Genomic DNA, 22,757 nt, shown 5'->3' with positions numbered 1-22,757 from the left:
TCTGCTGCTTATCAGAGATGGGGGGAAGCAGCCACCACCGCTCTGCCTCACCGGAGTACGAGTTGGATGCTTTCGAGTTCTTCACTATCATACTTTCTTCTTCAGTATCAGCCATGAGGCAGGTATATAAAAGGAGAGATCTCCCCTTCACCCATCTCATTATGATAACTCTGTTGTTTGCTACATCACTCCTTGTCCCAAATTGCAGAGGCTGCCTGACGCTTTTATGAAGATGCTGGGTGAAGATCTGCCAGATAATGTGAAGCTCCGACAGGCCGGCAGCGGGGTTCGCAGGCTGTGGGACGTGGAGTTGGTGATCGAGGAGGGCCACATGTACCTGTGCCGTGGTTGGGAGAAGTTCTACAGTGCCTACGACCTGCGGACCGGGTACTTTCTTCTCTTGAGGTACGACGATGACGCCACAATGCTCCTCGTGAAGGTTTTCAACAAGACTATGTGTCGCATGCGCTACGCTGAAGACGAAGATGCCAGTGCGTTCTACCTCTTCTTATTCCTCCATATTTGGCTTTGTCTCACATCGATTGTTAACGGTCATTGTTGCATTTGGACAGGCAATGGGAGCAGCAGCAGCGACACTGGCTACAGCCAAAGCAGCAGCGATTATGGCTGTAGCAAAAGCAACAACGATTCTGGCCTTAGCGAAAGCAGCAGCGATTCTGGCAGCAGCGAAGACAACAAGAAGGATGATCCGGACTGGAGTGGGGGAGAAGAGGAGCAGAGTGGGGATGAGGAGCTGCAGGATGACGATGGGCATCAGGCTGAGGATGACCTAGCGCTGGTGGTGGCCGACCAAGGGCAAGAGATGGTGGTGGCTGACCATGTGCAAGAGATGGTGGTGGCTGACCATGGGCAAGAGATGGTGGTGGCTGACCATGGGCAAGAGATGGTGGTGGCTGACCATGGGCAAGAGATGGTGGTGGCTGAGGGTGGCCTCGCGATGGTAGTGGTGCCTGACAATTACCACGCACCAGTGGTGGCGCCGGCGATCCCACAGCTGGGCGACATGACCACGCCAATTGTGGTAGAAGACTACATCCCACAGCTGCCTCCACTGCCTCCACTGCCTCGCCGCTTTTGGCGCATCAGGCTGAGGAAGGAGAAGGAGAAGAACAATGAGAACTGAACTATGTTAGGTATGTCAGATCTCCAAAATGATATATATATACTTAGTTACCTATTTATCTCTAATATGCTTAGTTTCCTATAGGTTAGCTCCAAAATTACTTATGTTAGCACAAAATGATCAAGTTTACATAATAAGCTTATAGTCTTCTTCTTATTCTTCTTCTTATCCAAAATGACATATGTTAGCTTCATTTTACCTAAGTTGGCTCTAATATGCTAATTTAGAGCTTATATGCTTAGTTTCCTATAGGTTAGCTCCAAAATTACTTATGTTCGCACAAAATCATCAAGTTTACATAATAAGCTTATAGTCTTCTTCTTATTCTTCTTCTTATCCAAAATGACATAGGTTAGCTTCATTTTACCTAAGTTGGCTCTAATATGCTAACTTATAGCTTATATGCTTAGTTTCCTATAGGTTAGCTCCAAAATTACTTATGTTAGCACAAAATGATCAAGTTTACATAATAAGCTTATAGTCTTCTTCTTATTCTTCTTCTTATCCAAAATGACATAGGTTAGCTTCATTTTACTTAAGTTGGCTCTAATATGCTAACTTAGAGCTTATATGCTTAGTTTCCTATAGGTTAGCTCCAAAATTACTTATGTTAGCACAAAATGATCAAGTTTACATAATAATCTTATAGTCTTCTTCTTATTCTTCTTATTCTTCTTCTTATTCTTCTTCTAGTCTTCTTCTTCTTCTTCTTCTTCTTCTTCTTCTTCTCTTCTTCTTCTTCTTCTTCTTCTTCTAACTTCTTGTTTATCATTTTGCAGAGTTGATTTAATTCATGGAAGCTTGCATGGATGGAGTGCTTCTTTTCCATTTGTGTTTTTATTTTGTATCAATGTGAAACTTTTGTGAATTGATGGATAACGGTGTTGAATGAACATTGTGAAACTTTTGTAATATGTAACGATGGAACTATGTGTTGGCTATGTATGTATATATGATGAAACTTGTGTGTTGGATATGATCTAGTGGACGCAGGTAACATCGTTACATATGGCCCCTGTATGTAAGCTAAGCAGATCTGTGTTGTATGTTATCTCTAATATTTTTTAACCTGTGAAAATATCAGAAATGAAAAAAAATCCCTAATATTCATACTAGTGGCGCACCACACAAGACACTAATGGCGCACTATTATAATCACACTAATGGCGCATCACCCAACAGTGCGGCATTAGTATGCCAAAGCACATGGTTAAATATGGCCCCCTGGGAGGCATACTAATGGCGCATGGTGTTCTATACTAATGGCGCACTGCTCGATGCGCCATTAGTATACCAGATACAAATGGCGCACCGGTGGTGCGCCATTAGTAAGAAATACTAGTGGCGTGATACTAATGGCGCACCAGCAGTGCGCCATTAGTGGGCAAAACTGGTGCGCCATTACTAGCCCTTTTCCTAGTAGTGTAGGGATCAAACCCTAACAAAACCAACTCGATTACATGATAAATCTCATCCAACCCATCACCGTCCAGCAAGCCTACGATGAAATTACTCACGCACAGCGGTGAGCATTATGAAATTGGTGATGTAGGAAGGTTGATGATGAGGATGGCGATGGATTCCCCTCTCCGGAGCCCCGAACGGACTCTAGATTAGCCCTCCCGAGAGAGTTTATGGCTCGGCGGCGGCTTCGTATCGTAAAACGTGATGGATCCTTCTCTTTGATATTTTTTCTCCCTGAACACGAATATATGGAGTTGGAGTTGAGGTGGGTGGAGCGTCAGGGGGCCCATGAGGCAGGGGGGTCTTGCCCAGGGGGTAGGGTGCGCCCCACCCTCGTGGATATGGTGTGGGCCCCCTGAGGTGGATCTTTCCGCCAGTATTTTTTATATATTTCAAAAATAATCTCCATTGATTTTCAGGTCATTCCGAGAACTTTTATTTCTGCACAAAAAAAACACCATGGGAATTCTGCTTAAAACTGCATCAGGCCGGGTTAGTTCCATTCAAATCATGCAAGTTAGAGTCCAAAACAAGGGCAAAAGTGTTTGGAAAAGTATATACGACGGAGACGTATCAACGCCCCCAAGCTTAAACCTTTGCTTGTCCTCAAGCAATTCAGTTGATAAACTGAAAGTGATAAACAAAAACTTTTACAAACTCTGTTTGCTCTTGTTGTTGTAAATATGTAAAGCCAGCATTCAAGTTTTTAGCAAAGATTATGAACTAACCACATTCGCCATAATATTTAGGTCTCATGTTTACTCATATCAATGGCATAATCAGCTAGTGAGCAATAATAACAAATCTCGGATGACAACACTTTCTCAAAACAATCATGATATGATATAACAAGATGGTATCTCGCTAGCCCTTTCTGAGACCGCAAAACATAAATGCAGAGCTCCTTTAAGGATCAAGGACTGACCAGGCATTGTAATTCATGGTAAAAGAGATCCATCCATACTCAATGTAAACTAACAGTAATAGATGCAAATGACAGAGGTGCTCTCCAACTGGTGCTTTTCAATAAGAGGATGATATCTCAACATAAAAGTAAATAGATAAGCCCTTCACAGAGGGAAGCAGGGATTTGTAGAGGTGCCAGAGCTTGGTTTTGAAATAGAAATGAATAATATTTTGAGCGATATACTTTCATTGTCAACATAACAACCGAGAGATCTTGATATCTTCCATGCTACACACATTATAGGCGGTTCCCAAACAGAATGGTAAATTTTATACTCCCACTCCACCAACAAGCATCAATCCATGGCTTGCTCAAAACAACGAATGCCTCCAACTAACAAGAGTCCCGGGGGAGTTTTGTTTGCAGTTATTTTGATTTGATTTGCATAAAGCATGGGACCGGGCATCCCGGTGACCAGCCATTTTCTCGTGAGTGAGGTGCGGAGTCCACTCCTCTTGAGAATAACCCGCCTAACATGGAATATACAGACAGCCCTAGTTGATACATGAGCTATTCGAGCATACAAAATAGAATGTTTATTTGAAGGTTTAGAGTTTGGCACATAAAAATTTGTTTGGAACGGCTGGTAGATACCGTATATAGGCAGGTATGGTGGACTCATATGGAACAAGTTTGGGGGTTTATGGAGTTGGATGCACAAGCAGTATTCCCGCTTAGTACAAGTGAAGGCTAGAAAAAGAGTGCGAAGCGACCAGCTAGAGAGCGACAACAGTCATGAACATGAATTAAAATTAATCAACACCGAATGCAAGCATGAGTAGGATATAATGCACCATGAACATAAATATCATAGAGGCTATGTTGATTTTGTTTCAACTACATGCGTGAACATGTGCCAAGTCAAGCCACTCGAATCGCTTAAAGGAGGATACCACCCTATCATACCACATCACAACCATTTTAATAACATGTTGTCACGCAAGGTAAACCATTATAAGCTCCTAGCTAATTAAGCATGGCATAAGCAACTATAATCTCTAATTGTCATTGCAAACATGTTTCTTTCATAATAGGCTGAGTCAGGAATGATGGTCTAATCATATTTACAAAAACAAGATAGGTCGAGTTCATACCAGCTTTTCTCATCTCAATAAGTTCATCATATAATCATCATTATTGCCTTTCACTTGCACGACCGAATAGTGTGGATAATAATAATAGTGCACGTGCATTGGACTAAGCTGCAATCTGCAAGCATTCAATTCAAGAGAGAAGACAGGGTAATATGGGCTCTTGGTTAGATCAACAATAATGCATAAGAGAGTCACTCAACATTTTCATTATGGTCTTCTCCTCTCGACCCCCAAAGGAAAGAAAAGAAATAAAACTATTTACACGGGAAAGCTCCCAACAAGCAAAAGAAGAACGAGAAATCTTTGGGGTTTTCTTTTTAGTTATTACTACTACAAGCATGGAAAGTAAACTAACTAAAAGCTACAACTAATTTTTTTGTTTTTCTTAAGGTTTATTAAACACATAAGAAGAAAGCATATAAGGGAAATAAACTAGCATATATATTACAATGAAAAAGTATGTGCACCGACAACTAGCATCAGTGCGTGAACAGGAATGTAATGTCGGCGAGAGATACGTACTCCCACAAGCTTAGGCTTTCGGCATAAGTTGGTCTATGGCCACGGCTGGCCTGGCAGATATCCAAATTTGTAGCTGCGGTCGCACTGAGATGCAGCGGCAATTGCCTGATGAGCTGCAGCTTGGAGGCGAGCTGCCTCCGCCCTCCTCTCGTACTCGGTCGCCTCCTCCCTGGTTATAACATATCTCCCTTTTGCCTGAAAGTCAAAGAAAGTAGGAGGAGGTTGAGCGACGTGATAGGTGCGTCGTCTGTCAAAGATTAGTCGGTACTGGAGGAACTGGCCGTTCCTCTCAACAAACTGATGACGAACCATAGCATCATAATCTAAATAAGCAGGAGGGAACTCTATATCATATCCACGTATGGGTATCTCAAGAAAATTAGCTAGACTACTTGCATAAATTCCTGCAAAGAAATCTCCATTAATTCTATTATTATGCAACCTACGTGCAACAATGGCCCCCAATTTATATTGTCTATCTCCTTATACATCACTCTTGAGAACACTAAGATTAGGGACACACATGTGACATGCAAGCTCAAGAACAAGGTCACCTAAGCAGCAAAAATTTGCAATGAATAAAGCACTAGAACAAAAACAAATTGGACCATTGGAGGAGTCACATACCAAGGAACAATCCCCCAAAGCAGTTTTGTGAATGGAACTTTGAGCTAGGAGATCGAAAATGGCAGCAAGATGAGCTAGAACTAGTGCTTGAGCTAGTTGGTGATTTTTTTGGGAGGAAGAAGGAGTGTGTGGTTGCTGGAATAAGTGGAGGGGGCCACCATGGGCCCACGATGCAGGGAGGAGTGCCCAGGGGGGTGGGCGCACCCTGGACCCTCGTGGCCAGGTGCTTGCTCCCCCTGGTGTGTTCTCAGCGCTAGATATTCTCAAATATTGTAGAAAAAATATTATTTTAATTTTCAGGGCATTTGGAGAACTTTTATTTTTGGGGTATTTTTTATTTCATGGATAATTCAGAAAACAGACAGAAAATACTACTTTTGCATTATTTAATATAAATAACAGAAAGTAAAAAGAGGGTATAGAAGATTGTGCCTTCTAAATTCATCCATCTCATGCTCATCAAAAGGAATCAACTAAAAAGGTTGATCGGGTCAGGTTAACAAACTCATTTTGAATAACATCAAACCAGAGAATTTTCGAATAACACTAGGTTACCACAACGGGGATATGCATGTCCCCAACAATAAGAGTATCATATTTCTTCTTGATAGTAGGAAGAGGAAATTCCAATAGTGATTGTTGAAATTTTTACAATAGAATTGATACTTTGGACTTGAGGTTGTTTCCTCGGAAAGTGTACCATGTGGCCATTACCATTAACATGAAAAGTGACATTGCCTTTGGTGCATTCAATAACAGCCCCTGCAGTATTCAACAAGGGTCTTCCAAGAATAATAGACATACTATCATCCTCGGGAATATCAAGAATAGGAAAGTCCGTTAAAATAGTAACGTTTGCAGCCACAACAGACACATCCTCACAAATACCGACAGGTATAGCAGTTGATTTATCGGCCATTTGCAAAGATATTTCAGTAGGTGTTAACTTATTCAAATCAAGTCTACGATATAAAGAGAGAGGCATAACACTAACACTGGCTCCAAGATCACATAAAGCAGTTTTAACATAGTTTCTTTTAATGGAGCATGGTATGGTTGGTACTCCTGGATCTCCAAGTTTCTTTGGTATTCCACCTTTAAAAGTATAATTAGCAAGCATGGTGGAAATTTCAGCTTCCGGAATCTTTCTTTTATTAGTAACAATTTCCTTCATATATTTGGCATAAGGATTCATTTTAAGCATATCGTTCAAACGCATACGCAAAAAGATAGGTCTAATCATTTCAGCAATGCGCTCAAAATCCTCATCATCCTTTTTCTTGGATGGTTTAGGAGGAAAATGCATGGGTTTCTGAACCCATGGTTCTCTTTCTTTACTGTGCTTCCTAGCAACAAAGTCTCTCTTATCATAACATTGATTCTTTGATTGTGGGTTATCAAGATCAACAGCAGGTTCAATTTCTACATCATTATTATTGCTAGGTGGAGCATCAACATGAACATCATCATTAACATTATCACTAGGTTCATGTTCGTTACCAGATTGTGTTCCACCATCAAAAATAGAAATATCATTCGGATTATCAGGTGTGTCTACAACAGGTTCACTAGAAGCATGCAAAGTCCAATCATTTTTCTTTTTCTTCCTCTTAGAAGGACTAGGTGCATCAACGTTATTTCTCTGAGAATCCTGCTCAATTCTCTTAGGGTGGCCCTCAGGATACAAAGGTTCCTGAGTCACTTTACCTCCTCTCGTTGCAACTCTAACAGCAAAGTCATTATTCTTAGTATTCAATTCATAGAGCAAATCATTCTGAGCTTTAAGTACTTGTTCTACTTAGGTGGTAACCATAGAAGCATGTTTACTAATAAGTTTAAGTTCACCTTTAACACTAGCCATATAATTACTCAAGTGTTCAATATATAAGCATTGCGTTTCAGTTGTCTACCAAAATAAGCATTAAAATCTTCTTGCTTAACCATAAAGTTATCAAATTCATCCAAACATTGGCTAGCAAACTTAGCAGGAGGGATTTCAGCTTTATCATATCTATAGGGAGAGTTTACCTTTACTACCTGTGTCGGGTTATCAAGACCGTGTGTTTCTTCAATAGGTGATGAATTAAGACCATGTATTTCTTCAACAGGAGGTAAATTCGTAACATCTTCATCTTTTATACCTTTTTCTTTCATAGATTTCTTTGCCTCTTGCATATCTTCAGGATTGAGAAATAGAATACCCCTTTTCTTTGGAGTTGGCTTAGGAGTTGGTTCAGGAAGTGTCCAATTATTTTCATTAGTCAACATATTATTCTATAGCAATTCAGCTTGATCAACTGTTCTTTCCCTGAAAACACAACCGGCACAACTATCCAGGTAATCTCTGGAAGCATCGGTTAGTCCATTATAGAAGATATCAAGTATTTCATTTTTCTTGAGAGGATGATCAAGCAAAGCATTAAGTAATTGGAGAAGCCTCCCCCAAGCTTGTGGGAGACTCTCTTCCTCAATTTGCACAAAATTATATATTTCCCTTAAAGCAGCTTGTTTCTTACGAGCGGGGAAATATTTAGCATATAAGTAGTAAATCATATCCCTGGGAGTATGCACACAACCAGGATCAAGAGAATTAAACCATATCTTAGCATCACCCTTTAATGAGAACGGAAATAATTTAAGGATATAATAATAGCGAGTTTTCTCATCATTAGTGAACATGGTAGCTATATCATTTATTTTAGTAAGATGTGCCACAACAATTTCAGATTCATATCCATAGAAAGGATCAGATTCAACCAAAGTAATTATCTCATGATCGACACAGAAATCATAATCCTTATTAGTAATAAAGATATGTGAAGTAGCATAAGCAGGATCATATTTCATTCTAGCATTCAGAGATTTTTCTTTCAGCTTAGCTAATAATTTCTTAATATCACTTCTATCATTGCAGGCAAGAAAGTCTCTAGTAGTTTCTTCATCCATAACATAACCCTCAGGCACAACAGGCAATTCGTATCTAGGGGGAGAATCTTAATCATCACTTTCATCAATATTATCAGTTTCAATAATTTCATTCTCTCTAGCCTTAGCAAGTTGTTCATCAAGAAATTCACCTAGTGGCACAGTAGTATCAAGCATAGAAGTAGTTTCATCATAAGTATCATGCAAAGCAGAAGTGGCATCGTCAATAACATGCGACATATCAAAATGAATAGCAGGTGTAGGTGTCGCAAGTTTACTCATAACAGAAGGTGAATCAAGTGCAGAGCTAGATGGCAGTTCCTTACCTCCCCTCGTAGTTGAGGGATAGATCTTGGTTCTTTGATCTTTCAAGTTCTTCATAGTGATAAGCAGATATAAATCCCAAGTGACTCAAAGAATAGAGCTATGCTCCTCGGCAATGGCACTAGAAAATAGTCTTGATAACCCACAAGTATAGGGGATCACAACAGTTTTCGAGGGTAGAGTATTCAACCCAAATTTATAGATTCGACACAAGGGAAGCCAAAGAATATTCTCAAGTATTAGCAGCTGAGTTGTCAATTCAACCACACCTGGAAACTTAATATCTGCAGCAAAGTATTTAGTAGCAAAGTAATATGATAGTAGTGGTAACGGTAACAAAAGTACTATTTTTGGTTTTTGCAGTGATTGTAACAGTAGCAGTGGAAAAGTAAATAAGTGAAGAACAATATATGAAAACTCGTAGACATTGGATCGGTGATGGAGAATTATGCCAGATGCAATTATTCATGGAACAGTTATAACATAGGGTGACACAGAACTAGCTCCAATTCATCAATGTAATGTAGGCATGTATTCCGAATATAGTCATACGTGCTTATGGAAAAGAACTTGCTTGACATCTTTTGTCCTACCCTCCCGTGGCAGCGGGGTCCTATTGGAAACTAAGGGATATTAAGGCCTCCTTTTAATAGAGTACTGGACCAAAGCATTAACACTTAGTGAATACATGAACTCCTCAAACTACGGTCATCATCAGTAAGTATCCCGATTATTGTCACTTCAGGGTTAACGGATCATAACACATAATAGGTGACTATAGACTTGCAAGATAGGATCAAGAACTCACATATATTCATGAAAACATAATAGGTTCAGATCTGAAATCATGGCACTCGGGCCCTAGTGACAAGCATTAAGCATAGCAAAGTCATAGCAACATCAATCTTAGAACATAGTGGATACTAGGGATCAAACCCTATCAAAACTAACTCGATTACATGATAAATCTCATCCAACCCATCACCATCCAGCAAGCCTACGATGGAATTACTCACGCACCGCGATGAGCATCACAAAATTGGTGATGGAGGAAGGTTGATGATGACGGATTCCCCTCTCCGGAGCCCCGAACGGACTCCAGATCAGCCCTCCCGAGAGAGTTTAGGGCTTGGCGGCGGCTCCGTATCGTAAAACGCGATGAATCCTTCTCTCTGATTTTTTTCTCCCTGAACAAGAATATATGGAGTTGGAGTTGAGGTCAGTGGAGCGTCAGGGGGCCCACGAGGAAGGGGGGCACGCCCAGGGGGGTAAGGCGCCCCCCCTCGTGGACAGGGTGTGATCCCCCTGACGTGGATCTTTTCACCAGTATTTTTATATATTCCAAAAATAATCTCCGTTGATTTTCAGGTCATTCCGAGAACTTTTATTTTTGCACAAAAATAACACCATGGCAATTCTGCTGAAAACAGCATCAGTCCGGGTTAGTTGCATTCAAATCATGCAAGTTAGAGTCCAAAACAAGGGCAAAAGTGTTTGGAAAAGTAGATACGACGGAGACGTATCATGCCTCCACCTCCAGAATTGTGGAGGCCGTCCTCTTCTTCCTCCCTCCATCAGAGGAAGAGTCACTCTTCTCCTCCTCACCGTCGTCATCGGCAACGGAGGAACAGGTCTTGTCTTCGGACATCGCGTCCGAAGCGCCCTCACAGCGTGGGCCACTCCGGACCCCCTTGGCCTTCCCCGTGGCCTTCTTCGCCAGCGCCGCATAGGGCGCCGGCACCAGCATCTTCGCTAAATGCGGAATGACTGGTTCTTCAGGAAGCGGAGCCGGACACCAGATCCGCTTCTCCCTCTCCATCCATTCCTGAAGAAGCAATGATAATAATAGCATAGATATCATCCTTGAAACAAGCAAGTAGGGGATGCGATAAAAATAACATACCTCATTGGCGAGGTGATTGATGTCGTGCCCGCGGTCCGAATCCATGGTCGGCGGTGTCTGGTTGCTCTTGAAGAGCAACTTCCAGGCGTCTTCATGAGAAGTTTCGAAGAGCCTCTTTAGGGTATGGTGCTTCTTCGGATTAAACTCCCATAGATGGCGGCTTCGGCTTTGGCACAGGAGAATCTTGCGAACTAGCATCACCCGGATTATATCTACAAGATTTATATCCTTGTCCACCATACTTTGAATGCGCGTCTGCAGCGCTATCAGCACATCTGACGATGACCAATATGGGCTCTTCTCAACCCAGGAGGTGAGCCGCATTGGAGCGCCGGAGTTGAATTCGGCAGCGGCAGCCCAGTTTGCGCCGCAGGGTTTTGTGAGGTAGAACCATTGTTTCTGCCATTCCTTGACAGTCGCCACGAAAGTGCCTTTCGGCAGGAGACATTAGTTAGCTTGCTCACCATGGCACCTCCACACTCCGCAAGTTAGCCATCCACCACCTTCGGCTTCACATTGAAGACCTTGAGCCATATCCCAAAGTGGGGTTGGATGCGAAGGAAGGCCTCACACACGACGATGAACGCCAAGATGTTGAGGAAGGAGTTCGGGGATAGATCATGGAAGTCTATCCTGTAATAGTACATCAGCCCATGGATGAAAGGGTGGAGGGGAAACCCTAGCCCGCGGAGGAAATGAGGGATGAATACCACCCTCTCATTGGGCTTCGGTGTAGGGATGACTTTCCCCTGGGCCGGAAGATGGTCGGCGATTTCCTTCGCCAGGTACCCGGCCGCCCGAAGCTCAGTAATGTCCTCCTGCTTGACGGAGGAGACCATCCACTTGCCCTGACCTCCGGATCCGGACATGGTTGAGTGCTAGCTTGAGTGGGAAGAAGATGAGAGCTTGGGCGTTGGAGCTCAAGAGTGGAAGGGAAGAGGAAGAGAGAAGGCATGGGAGAAGAAGGGGGAATCCTTATCCCCTTATAAAGGTAGTGAATATCGAACGCCTCCCCACTCGCCTTAAAACTCGCCTATTCTCAAGAGCTATGTAAACAGGCACGGTTGCGTTACCCACGCCCAAATTGATGAAAATCCCGCAATAAGGGGGCACGATCTCTGCTTAGACAAGACATGCCAATGGCAACCGCGTCTCGAAACATGGAGTGGCAGACGAAAAGCGGTATGAAATTGTGACCGGGCAAACGTGATGTCATATTGCAAAAAGTTGTCAAGATTGGACTCGTGGAAAATTATATTCCCTCTATGGTTGTGTGTGGTGCGTGTGTTACAGGTCCGGACACATTCAATATGTCCGAAGACTATCTTGGAGTTCGGAAGGAGGAACCCGCCTTGCAATGTCGAAGACAGATCTACGCGCCGGATACCTTGTCATTGGAGCCAGGTTCAGGGGCTACTGAGGTAGTCCTGGACTTAGGGGTCCTCGGGCGTCCGGCCTGCTAGCCATGGGCCGGACTGATGGGCTGTGAAGATAAGAAGACTGAAGACTGCATTAGTGTCCGGATGGGACTCTCCTTGGCATGGAAGGCAAGCTTGGCGACCAAATATGTAGATTCCTTTCTTTGTAACCGACCTTGTGTAACCCTAGATCCTCCCGGTGTCTATATAAACTGGAGGACTTAGTCCGGTGGGAGGATAGATTCATTACCATAGCCATACAAGCTAGAGCTCTAGGGTTTAGTCATTACGATCTCGAGGAAGATCAACTCTTTCAATACTCATATTCATCAAGATCAATCAAGCAGGACATAGGGTATTACCTCCATAGAGAGGGCCTGAACCTGGGTAAACATCGTGTCCCCTGTCTCCTGTTACCATCAACCTTAGACAGAAAGTTCGGGACCCCGTACCCAAGATCCGCCGGTTCTAACACAGACAACGGTCCGTTATTCAGACACGGTCCGAAGATATTTTGTGCTGCATCTCACACGGTTGGTTATAATAAACTGTGTGGGATCTACTTGATTTTTGGTCTTGATTTGAATTACATAATGGGTCACCAGCCATGGATGGTCTTTGAATTGCTAGACCTTTTATCTGCAGTGATCACAAAAGAATTTGAAATATTCAGGGTTCGTTGGACATTTTTATGCATTAACTGAGTTTTCAATGCATTTTGTGCATAATTCAAATTTGAACTACATGCACATGCTCCAGTGCATATAAATTGGTTGAAAAAAAATCAAATTTGTGTCCTTGGGTGCATGCTTAGGTCCCATGCAAGAAATGGGAATGAATTTCAAACACCGGGCACTGTTGATTGCTGGCAAAACATTGAGATGCCTGGTTTTTAAATTCTAGTAAATCCAAAACTCGTCTAAAATTCATAAAACTTGGCTTGCTATCATGGAGCGGCATCAACATGCCGTGGTACAAATTTTGTCCCATATGGGGCAGGTTTGGGTATATGCTTCTCACAAACCGGAGCTTCTCACAACAAGCATGATGGTTTTCGGTAGGGATAGTCCCACCTTTGGGGACGAAACAATATCCATTGCCTCTTATTGCATTCAAATTTTTTTCTCATGTGAACATAGAACAACAGGAGTGTTGTGTGAATTTTTGCGATATTTCGGGGTTCGTTTGGACATTTTTATGCATTAACTAAGTTTTCAATGCATTTTATGTGCATAATTCCAATTTGAACTACATGCGCATGCTCCAGTGCATATAAATTGGTTGAAAAATCAAATATGTGTCCTTGGTTGCATGATTAGGTCCCAAGCAAGAAATGGGAATGAATTTCAAACACCGGGGCACCGTTGATTGTCGGCAAAACATTGGGATGCCTGGTTTTTAAATTCTAGTAAATCCAAAACTCGTCTGAAATTCATGAACCTTGGCATGCTATCATGGAGTGGCATCAACATGCTGTGGTACAAATTTTGTCCCATATGGGGCAGGTTTGGGTATATGCTTCTCATAAACCGGAGGTTCTCACAACAAGCATGATGGTTTTCGGTAGGGAAAGTCCCACCTTTGGGGACGAAACGATATCCATTGCCTCTTATTGCTTTCAATTTTTTTTCTCATGTCAATATAGAACAACATGAGTGTTGAGCGAATTTTTGTGATTTTTCGGGGTTTGTTTGGACATTTTTATGCATTAACTAAGTTTTCAATGCATTTTATGTGCATAATTCAAATTTGAACTACATGCACATGCTCTAGTGCATATAAATTGCTTGAAAAATGAAATATGTGTCCTTGGGTGCATGCTTAGGTTCCATGCAAGAAATGGGCATGAATTTCAAACACCGGGGCACCGTTGATTGCCGGCAAAACATTAAGATGCCTGGTTTTTAAATTCTAGTAAATCCAAAATTCTATTAACCATTCATGTGATGCCACGTGACTTGGTTTTAATGGCTGCTTGACCTTCAATGAACGGGAGGCGTGCGAGCGACGTCCGGTGCGCAGGCTGACCGAGAGGCGTGCAAGCTGTCCTCAAGTGTGCATGCTCACCGGGAAACGTGCGAGTTGTACGCTGCGCAGGCTCACAGGGAAGCGAGCCCTTTGATTTCCATGCCGCCCGCCTTGCTCGTGTCCTCTCTATTAATGGCGCCCAAGCCACAATTTAATTCACTTTTTGAATATAAAACAGTCATCACAAACGTTTTAGGTAGAACACCCGTATGCAAACCGATAGCTTCCCCAGGAAGCCAAGAGAAAATGTGCCGAGCAGGATTTATGCTGCTCTTGATCGCAAATGATTTTAATAGAACACTCGTATGCAAAGTGACAGCAGCGCTGGATTTTTGCATCCCATCAACACAAATGGTTGTTCTGGATGACCCTTGTGCAACCACGTACAAACAAATTGGTAAGATTTGCATCTATCATATTGGGTATGTTGCCAATTGTCAAACTGGAAAGATTTACATTTGTTGATCTAGTAAAGTTGCCATTTGTCAATCCTTGTAACACCGCAATTTGTAAAAATATGCAGCTAGAAATCATTAGAACTATGTAATTTTTGCAACTAAAATTCAGTAATTAAGCTAGAAATCATTCCCCAATTGTTGCCAACCACGTACTGAATAACTAGTTCAACTATATATACTAGCTAATTTTAAGTACGTTGTACAGTTCGACCACACATCTATAGTCAGATGAACTGAACAAAATAGCCCCTAAATACTACTACATACTACTACGGAGGGGCTTTGTGCTACTTCTGGCAGCCTCTCCTCTGCCGAGCGCGCTCAGTAAGAGGCAGAAGAGGAGGAGGAGCCTACCGACGAGCTGGACAAATGCAATACGGTGCCTGCCGCCACTGCAAGTTCAGCGACGCTCGCCAGCTCGAACGCCCACTGCCGCTCCACACGATCCCTCTCGAAGTTGTTGGACTGCTCGTAGATCTCCTGATTGCTCGCCTCTCCGTCGGTATGTGCTGCAGCCACGGCTATTGTACGGCTGTTTGTGTGCTTGGCGAGGCGCTCCTCCTCTTCCCGCAGGAACTCGATGTTGCGCGCAAGGTCGCTAACGGACGTGCAGGCCTCCACGTCCGCCCCCTCCTTCAGGCGGTGTTGGCGGAGCGAGTGATGATCCCGGCGGTCGATGGTGGGCTGGCGGCCAGTACGGCCGACGATGGGGTGGCGGCCATGACTACCACCTCCCGCCTTCGGGCCGCGATGTTGGAGAGGGTGATGGCCAGGGTGGCCGGCAGTGGGGTGGTGGCCACGACGGACACCTCCCGCCTTCGGGCCACGGCGGCGGAGCGGGAGATGGCCCTGGCTTTTGACGGTGGTGTGGCGGCAATGGCGGCCGGCAACAGCTGCAGACGGGCAGCAGCGGCGGAGCGTGTGGTGGGTGTTCCGTGCACATCCAACAGGGACGCCACACGCACTACACTACACCGGGGACTCCATCGCCGCCGCCATAGTGTAGCCTCCCAGCTGGAGCTGTCCTCTGATGAAAGCGGAGTTGCTGAGCGATGATGACTGACCGGTGCCATTGCGATTGTGGAAGAAGCAGATGAGATAAGCTATAAGGAGGGAGGGGAAAATGCGACACATGACTCGCCGGCCGTGAGGGTTTTTATAGCAGGCTGGTAAGTATTGGGATTTTGGGGGATTTCACGAAGTTGGGTGGGAAGCTTGCGCGGGAACCTGCAAGGTTGCATGGTAACGGGCTCATCGACGATTCATTGGCGCCACTGTTTGGCCAAAAGAATGCCCCCGCGTGCTGCGCAAGCTTACGCTGTAAGCCGTCTGCGGCAGCGGGGTGACAAGACGTGCGAGAGGAGGACAAGAGGACACGTACACATACAGTTAATAAAAAACATTTGCGACTTAATTACCTACTATACCCCCGTCCTGGTTTATAAGTAGGATTTATTAACTATTAAAACACGAATGCAAGTCGCCATAGATTATATCATTGGAGTCGTATTTGAACGTAGTTTCCAGCTATACAATTTTTGTAACATGCATTAACACTTTTTTGGTTAAATTTAAGGATTTGCACCAGCAAGCGTTTGCCCGCAACACACACGGCTTATTCCATCACAAACAACTCTGATGGATCAACTATCTGCCACGTATCACACATGCAACTATAATCTGATTCGTGCTTGATGTCTCCAACAACGCTTGCACAGTTCGTCTTATTGCCACGTATCACTGTGTCGTCCTCTGCTCGCATCCCTGTGAAAGCTCTCCTCGTGTCCCTCAGCAATCTCTGCTCGCTGTTAGGCACCGCAGCGCGCTCTGCTCGCATTCGTTGGTGTGCTCGGCTTGTGGACAACTTTTCCTTGAGGCAACCGCAGAGCTCTCTACTTGCGTCCCTCCACATGTGCTCTGCCAGCGGTTGGGCGTGCGCACGATCACGTCGGGGGCCCCATATGCATGCGGCTGTGCCACGTGCGTTGCCTGGCGATGCAGTTACGTGCGGCACGATGGAGTTACGCGCTGCAAATTAGAACTACCATCAGGGCCTGCCGATATTCCTGGCCGTCCGGCTTCCCCTTTAATTCCCGCGACCATTACAACCTTAGTCTCTTCAACATATCGATCGCGCCCCACAACACAACAAGCACACCCATGACGACACATAGAGAGGGGATGTCCGGCGGCGCTCCAATGGAGTTCGGCGAGCATAGAGTGGAGGCCCACGCGAGGGAGACGGATCTCTCGGTGGTGTACACCATCGATCCGGCCGTGGTGGACGACTACATCAACAGCGTCGAGCAGTTGCTTGCTGGAGACAAGTACAAGGTGGTCAGCATCGACCTCCAGTACAGCGCCGGTCGTCCCGGCATAGAACAGAAGTTTGCCGTCGCCTAGTTGTGCGTGCGCCATCATTTCCTCATCTACCACTATTGCATGGCCTCGGGGCCTTGCGACCGTTTCAACAGGTTTGTCAACAACACTGACTACAAGTTCTCCATGGTGGATACCAAAGACGATGTAAAAGCGCTCAGTGTTACGGGCTTGGCCTGCAAGAACCTTGTCGAAATCCGTGACCACTACAGGGTCTGGGGCAGCACGAAGCAGGACTCCCTGGTCGAACTCACCTCAGCCATCATCGACCCCTACTACGAAAAGATGAAGGAGAATGCCCAGAGAACAAGTCCCGTATCCTGGCACAAGGCCTGGATGCGGCAACTGGATGAACCTCACCTCAGGTTCGCGGCCAAGAGCGTGTACACATGCTAGGAGATGCACATGCGGATCGTTGCCATGAGGAAGTGCCTCGTTACCCAAATCGACGAGCCCGTATCGAGCCAGAAGAAGAGCAAGCGTCACAACAAGTAGATGATGATCAAATGATCGTTTATGCTAGTTAATAATGCATGTAATATATAGTTTACTTTATTGGTGTGTGTGAAATGTCATGTGTGCAGTAGCCTCCTATGTAATTATGCATGTGATTTTTCAGGGTTCGTTTGGACATTTTTATGCATTAACTGAGTTTTCAATGCATTTTATGTGCATAATTCAAATTTCAACTACATGCACATGCTCTAGTGCATATAAATTGGTTGAAAAATCAAATCTGTGTCCTTGCGTGCATCCTTAGGTCCCATGCATGAAATGGGCATGAATTTCAAACACCGGGTCACCGTTGATTGCCGGCAAAAGATTGAGATGCATGGTTTTTAAATTCTAGTAACTCCAAAACTCGTCTGAAATTCATGAAACTTGCCATGCTATCATGGAGTGGCATCAACATGCCGTGGTACAAATTTTGTCCCATATGGGGCAGGTTTGGGTATATGCTTCTCACAAACCGGAGCTTCTTGCAACAAGCATGATGGTTTTCGATAGGGAACGTCCCACCTTTGGGGACGAAACGGTATCCATTGCCTCTTATTGCTTTCAATTTTTTTCTCGTGTCAACATAGAACAACAGGATTGTTCTGTGAATTTTTGTGATTTTTAAGGGTTAGTTTGGACATTTTTATGCATCAACTGAGTTTTTAATGCATTTTATTTGCATAATTCAAATTTGAACTACATGCACATGCTCCAGTGCATATAAATTGGTTGAAAAATCAAATTTGTGTCCTTGGGTGCATGCTTAGGTCCCATGCAAGATATGGGCATGAATTTCAAACACCGGGGCACCGTTGATTACCGGCAAAACATTGAGATGCCTGATTTTTAAATTCTAGTAAATCCAAAATTCTATTAACCATTCATGTGACGCCACATGTCTTTGTTTTAATGGCTGTAGGAGGTGCCGTGCGGACAGTTGCTTGACCTTGAATGAACGGGAGGCGTGCGAGCACCGTCCGGTGCGCAGGCTGACCGAGAGGCATGCAAGCTGTCCTCAAGTGCGCAGGCTCACCGGGAAGCATGCGAGCTGTATGCTGCGCAGGCTCATTGGGAAGAGAGCCCTCTGATTTCCATGGCCGCCCGCCTTGCTCGCGTCCTCTCCATTAATGGCGCCCAAGCCACAGTGTAATTCGCTTTTTAAATATAAAACACTTATTGCAAATGTTTTAGTTAGAACACCCATATGCAAACCGACAGCTTCCCCAAGAAGCCAATAGAAAATGTGTCGAGCAGAATTTCTGCAGCTCTTGACCGCAAAGGATCTAGATAGAACACCCATATGCAAAGTGAGACCAGCGCAGGATTTGTGCATCTCTTCAACACAAACGGTTGTTCTAGATAACCAGTGTGCAACCATGTACAAACAATTCGGTAAGATTTGCATCTGTCATATTGGGTATGTTGCCATTTGTCAAACTGGAAAGATTTACATTTGTTGATCTTGTAATGTTGCCAATTGTCAATCCTGGTAACACTGCGATTTGTCAAAATATGCAGCTAGAGATCATTAGCACTATGTAAATTTTCTAACTAAAATTCAGTAATTAAGCTAGAAATCATTCCCCAATTGTTGCCAACCACGTACTGAAATAGCTAGTTCAACTATATAAACTAGCTAATTTTAAGTATGTTGTACAGTTCGACCAAACATCTATAGTCAGATGAACTGAATAAAATAGCCCCTAAATACTACTACATACTACCACGGAGGGGCTTTGTGCTACTTCCGGCAGCCTCTCCTCTGCCGAGCACGCTCAATAAGAGGTAGAGGAGGGGGAGGAGCCTACCGACGAGCTGTACAAATGCAATATGGTGGCTGCCGCTGCTGCACGTTCAGCGACGCTCGCCAGCTTGAACGCCCACTGCCGCTCCAGACGATCCCTCTCAAAGCGGCCGGTCTGCTCGTAGATCTCCTGATTCCTCGCCTCTGCATCAGCGGGTGCTGCGGCCATGGCCGCGGTAAGGCTCTTTGCGTGCTCGATGAGGTGCTCCTCATCTTCCCGTAGGAACTCAATCTAGCGCTTAAGGCCGCCGACGCACGTGCGGGCCTCCATGACTGCCCCCTCCTTCAGGCGGCGTTGTCAGAGCGGGTGATGATCCCGGCGGTCAATGGTGGGCTGGCGGCCACTACAGCTGACAATGGGGTGGCGGCCACGACCACCACCTCCCGCCTTCGGGCCGCGGTGGTGGAGCGGGTGATGGCCACGGTGGCCGGCAGTGGGGTTGCGGCCATGATGTCCACCTCCCGCCTTCAGGCCACGGTGGCGGAGCGGGACATGACCCTGGTTTTCGACGGTGGTGTGGCGGCAACGGCGGCCGGCAACAGCTGTCGACGGGCAGCGGCGACGGAGCATGTGGTGGGTGTTCCGCACACATCCAACAGGGACGCCACGCGCACTACACTACGCCGGGGACTGCGCCGCTGCCGTGTTGTAGCATCCCAGCTGGAGCTGTCCTCTGATGAAGGTGGAGTGATTGAGCGACGATGATGGACCGGTGCCATTGGCAATTGTGGAAGAAGCAGACGAGATATGCTACAGGGAGCGTGGTGAAAATGCGACGCAGGACTTGCCGGCCGTGAAGGTTTTTATAGCAGGCTGGTAAGCATTGGGATTTGGGGGGATCTCACAGATTTGGGCGGGAAAGTTGCGCAGGAACCTGCGAGGTTGCGTGGGAATGGGCTCACCGATGATTCATTGGCGCCACTGTTTGGCCAAAAGAACGCCCCCGCATGCTGCGCAAGCTTGCGCTGTAAGCCGTCTGCACCAGCGGGGTGACAAGATGTGCGAGAGGAGGACGAGAGGACATGTATACATACAGTTAATAAAAAAATGTTTGCGATTTAATTACCTACTATACCCCTGTCCTGGTTTATAAGTAGGATTTATTAACTATTAAAATACGAATGCATGTCGCCATAGATTATATCGTTGGAGTCGTATTTGACCATAGTTTCCAGCTATACAATTTTTGTAGCATGCATTAACACTTTTTTGGTTAAATTTAAGGTTATACACCAGCAAGCAATTGCCTGCAACACACACCACTTATTCCATCACAAACAACTCTGATGGATCAACTGTCTGCCACATATCGCACACGCAACTCTAATCTAATTCGTGCTTGATGTCTCCGACATCGGTCGCATAGTTTGTTTATTTTCCATGTATCACTGTGCCGTCCTCTGCTCGCGTCCCTCAACAAGATCTGCTCGCCGTGTGGCACCGCAACGCGTTGTGCTCGCCGTTAGGTGCCGCGACGCGCTCGGTCGTGTCCGTTGGTGCGCTCTGCTCGCGTATGTCGACACGCTCGGCTTGTGGATAGCTTTTCCTTGAGGTGACCACAGAGCGCTCTGCTCACGTCCCTCCGCGTGCGCTCTGCCATCGGTTGGGCGTGCACACGATCACGTCGGGGGCCCCATATGCATGAGGTTGCGCCGCGCGCGTTGCCACGCGATGCAGTTACGTGCGGGATGATGGAGTTACGCGCTGCAAATTAGAACTGCCATCAGGGCCTGCCGATATTCCTGGCCGTCCAGCTTCCCCTTTAATTCCCGCGGCCATTATAACCTTAGTCTCTTCAATCTATCGATCATGGCCCAGAACACAACAAGGACACCCACGACGACACATAGAGAGGGGATGTCTGGCGACGCTCCAATGGAGTTCGGCGATCATAGAGTGGAGACCCATGCGAGGGAGACAGATCTGTCGGTGGTGTACACCATCGACCCGGCCGTGGTGGATGACTACATCAACAGCGTTGAGCAGTTGCGTGCTGGAGACAAGTACAAGGTGGTCGGAATCGACCTCCAGTACACAACCGCTCGTCCTGGCATAGATCAGAAGGTTGCTGTCGCCTAGTTGTGCGTGCGCCATCATGTCCTCATCTACCACTACTGCATGGCCACAGGGCTTTGCGACCATTTCAACAGGTTTGTCAACAGCACCGACTACAAGTTCACCACGGTGGATACCCAAGACGATGTAAAAGCGCTCACTGTTACGAGCTTGCCCTGCAAGAACCTTGTTGAAATCTGTGACCACTACAGGGTCTGGGGCAGCATGAAGTAGGACTCCCTGGTCGAACACGCCTCATCCATCATCGACCCCTACTACGAAAAGATGAAGCAGGATGCCCAGAGAACAAGTCCCGTATCCCGGCACAAGGCCTGGATGCGGCAACTGGATGAACCTCACCTCAGGTTCGCGGCCAAGTGCGTGTACACATGCTACGAGATGCACAGGAGGATCGTTGCCAAGAGGAAGTGCCCCGTTTATGTTCTCTTGTGTCAACGCAAACAGTTCATCCGAGTGAACCGCATGCCGTATATTGCACACACCTTCGATCTAGCTGACTATTTCTTTTGTGTTGCCTTTTCACAAACAGTTCATCCGAGTGAACCGTATGCTGTGTATCACACACGCCTCCATCTGGCTGCCCATTTCTTTTGTTCCTCCTCATCGCAAACAGTTCATTGAACTGAACCGTATGCCCTTCATCACACACGCAACATAAACCTGAACCGTGTTTGATGCATCCGTCATCGCAAACGTTTTACACATTTCTGACGGTTTTCATACAACAACGTTTGCGATTATGGCATCGCACACAGTTTCTCAATGGGTCTCTGATCGTAGTGTCGCGTTAGCAGCATCCTGCAGTAGTGTAAGGCGTGGTTGCCGGGAGCCCCGACAACCCTCGTTTTGTACTAGCCTTGCCGCTGAGGCATGTAACCCAATGTATGGAGCCAGGCGCAGACCTTGTGCGCAGTTAGGGAAAGGAATCCCTTAGTATGTATAGTTTCCAGTCGATTTCCATGTTTGTGCATATACGTATATGCATGCTTGTCCAGGGTACTGTACTACTTTTTTATTCCAGTAAATGTTAGTGAACCACCGAGGTTCCATGCTTTTGTCCTCACTTATTTCCAGTTACGGCAAAGACACGGGATCTCGCCAAGGACCCGGCTCCGGCAAGAAGTT

At 45.5% G+C, this 22,757-nt stretch overlaps 1 protein-coding gene across 1 annotated transcript; it reads left to right on the top strand.

Annotated features, from left to right (window-relative positions):
* Positions 1-454: 454 nt before the first annotated feature.
* On the top strand, positions 455-1,144 carry LOC147965198 (uncharacterized). The gene is made up of 2 exons (XM_087528060.1): positions 455-491; positions 573-1,144. The coding sequence occupies exons 1-2, from the start codon at positions 455-457 to the stop codon at positions 1,142-1,144; spliced, it is 609 nt and encodes a 202-aa protein (XP_087384186.1).
* The last annotated feature ends 21,613 nt before the right edge of the window (positions 1,145-22,757 follow it).

The sequence above is a fragment of the Triticum urartu genome, chromosome 6A (genome assembly GCF_056163025.1).
Source record: "Triticum urartu cultivar PI428250 chromosome 6A, HENAU_Tu73, whole genome shotgun sequence".
Classification (NCBI taxonomy): Eukaryota; Viridiplantae; Streptophyta; class Magnoliopsida; order Poales; family Poaceae; genus Triticum; species Triticum urartu.
This window is presented reverse-complemented; position numbering and strand designations above follow the sequence as displayed.

Excerpts from the sequence above, each read along its gene's own strand:
- LOC147965198 (XM_087528060.1), top strand. The coding sequence starts at position 455 with ATGTGTCGCATGCGCTACGCTGAAGACGAAGATGCCA. Across the intron at positions 492-572 it reads CGCTGAAGACGAAGATGCCA|GCAATGGGAGCAGCAGCAGC; the intron begins GTGCGTTCTACC and ends GCATTTGGACAG.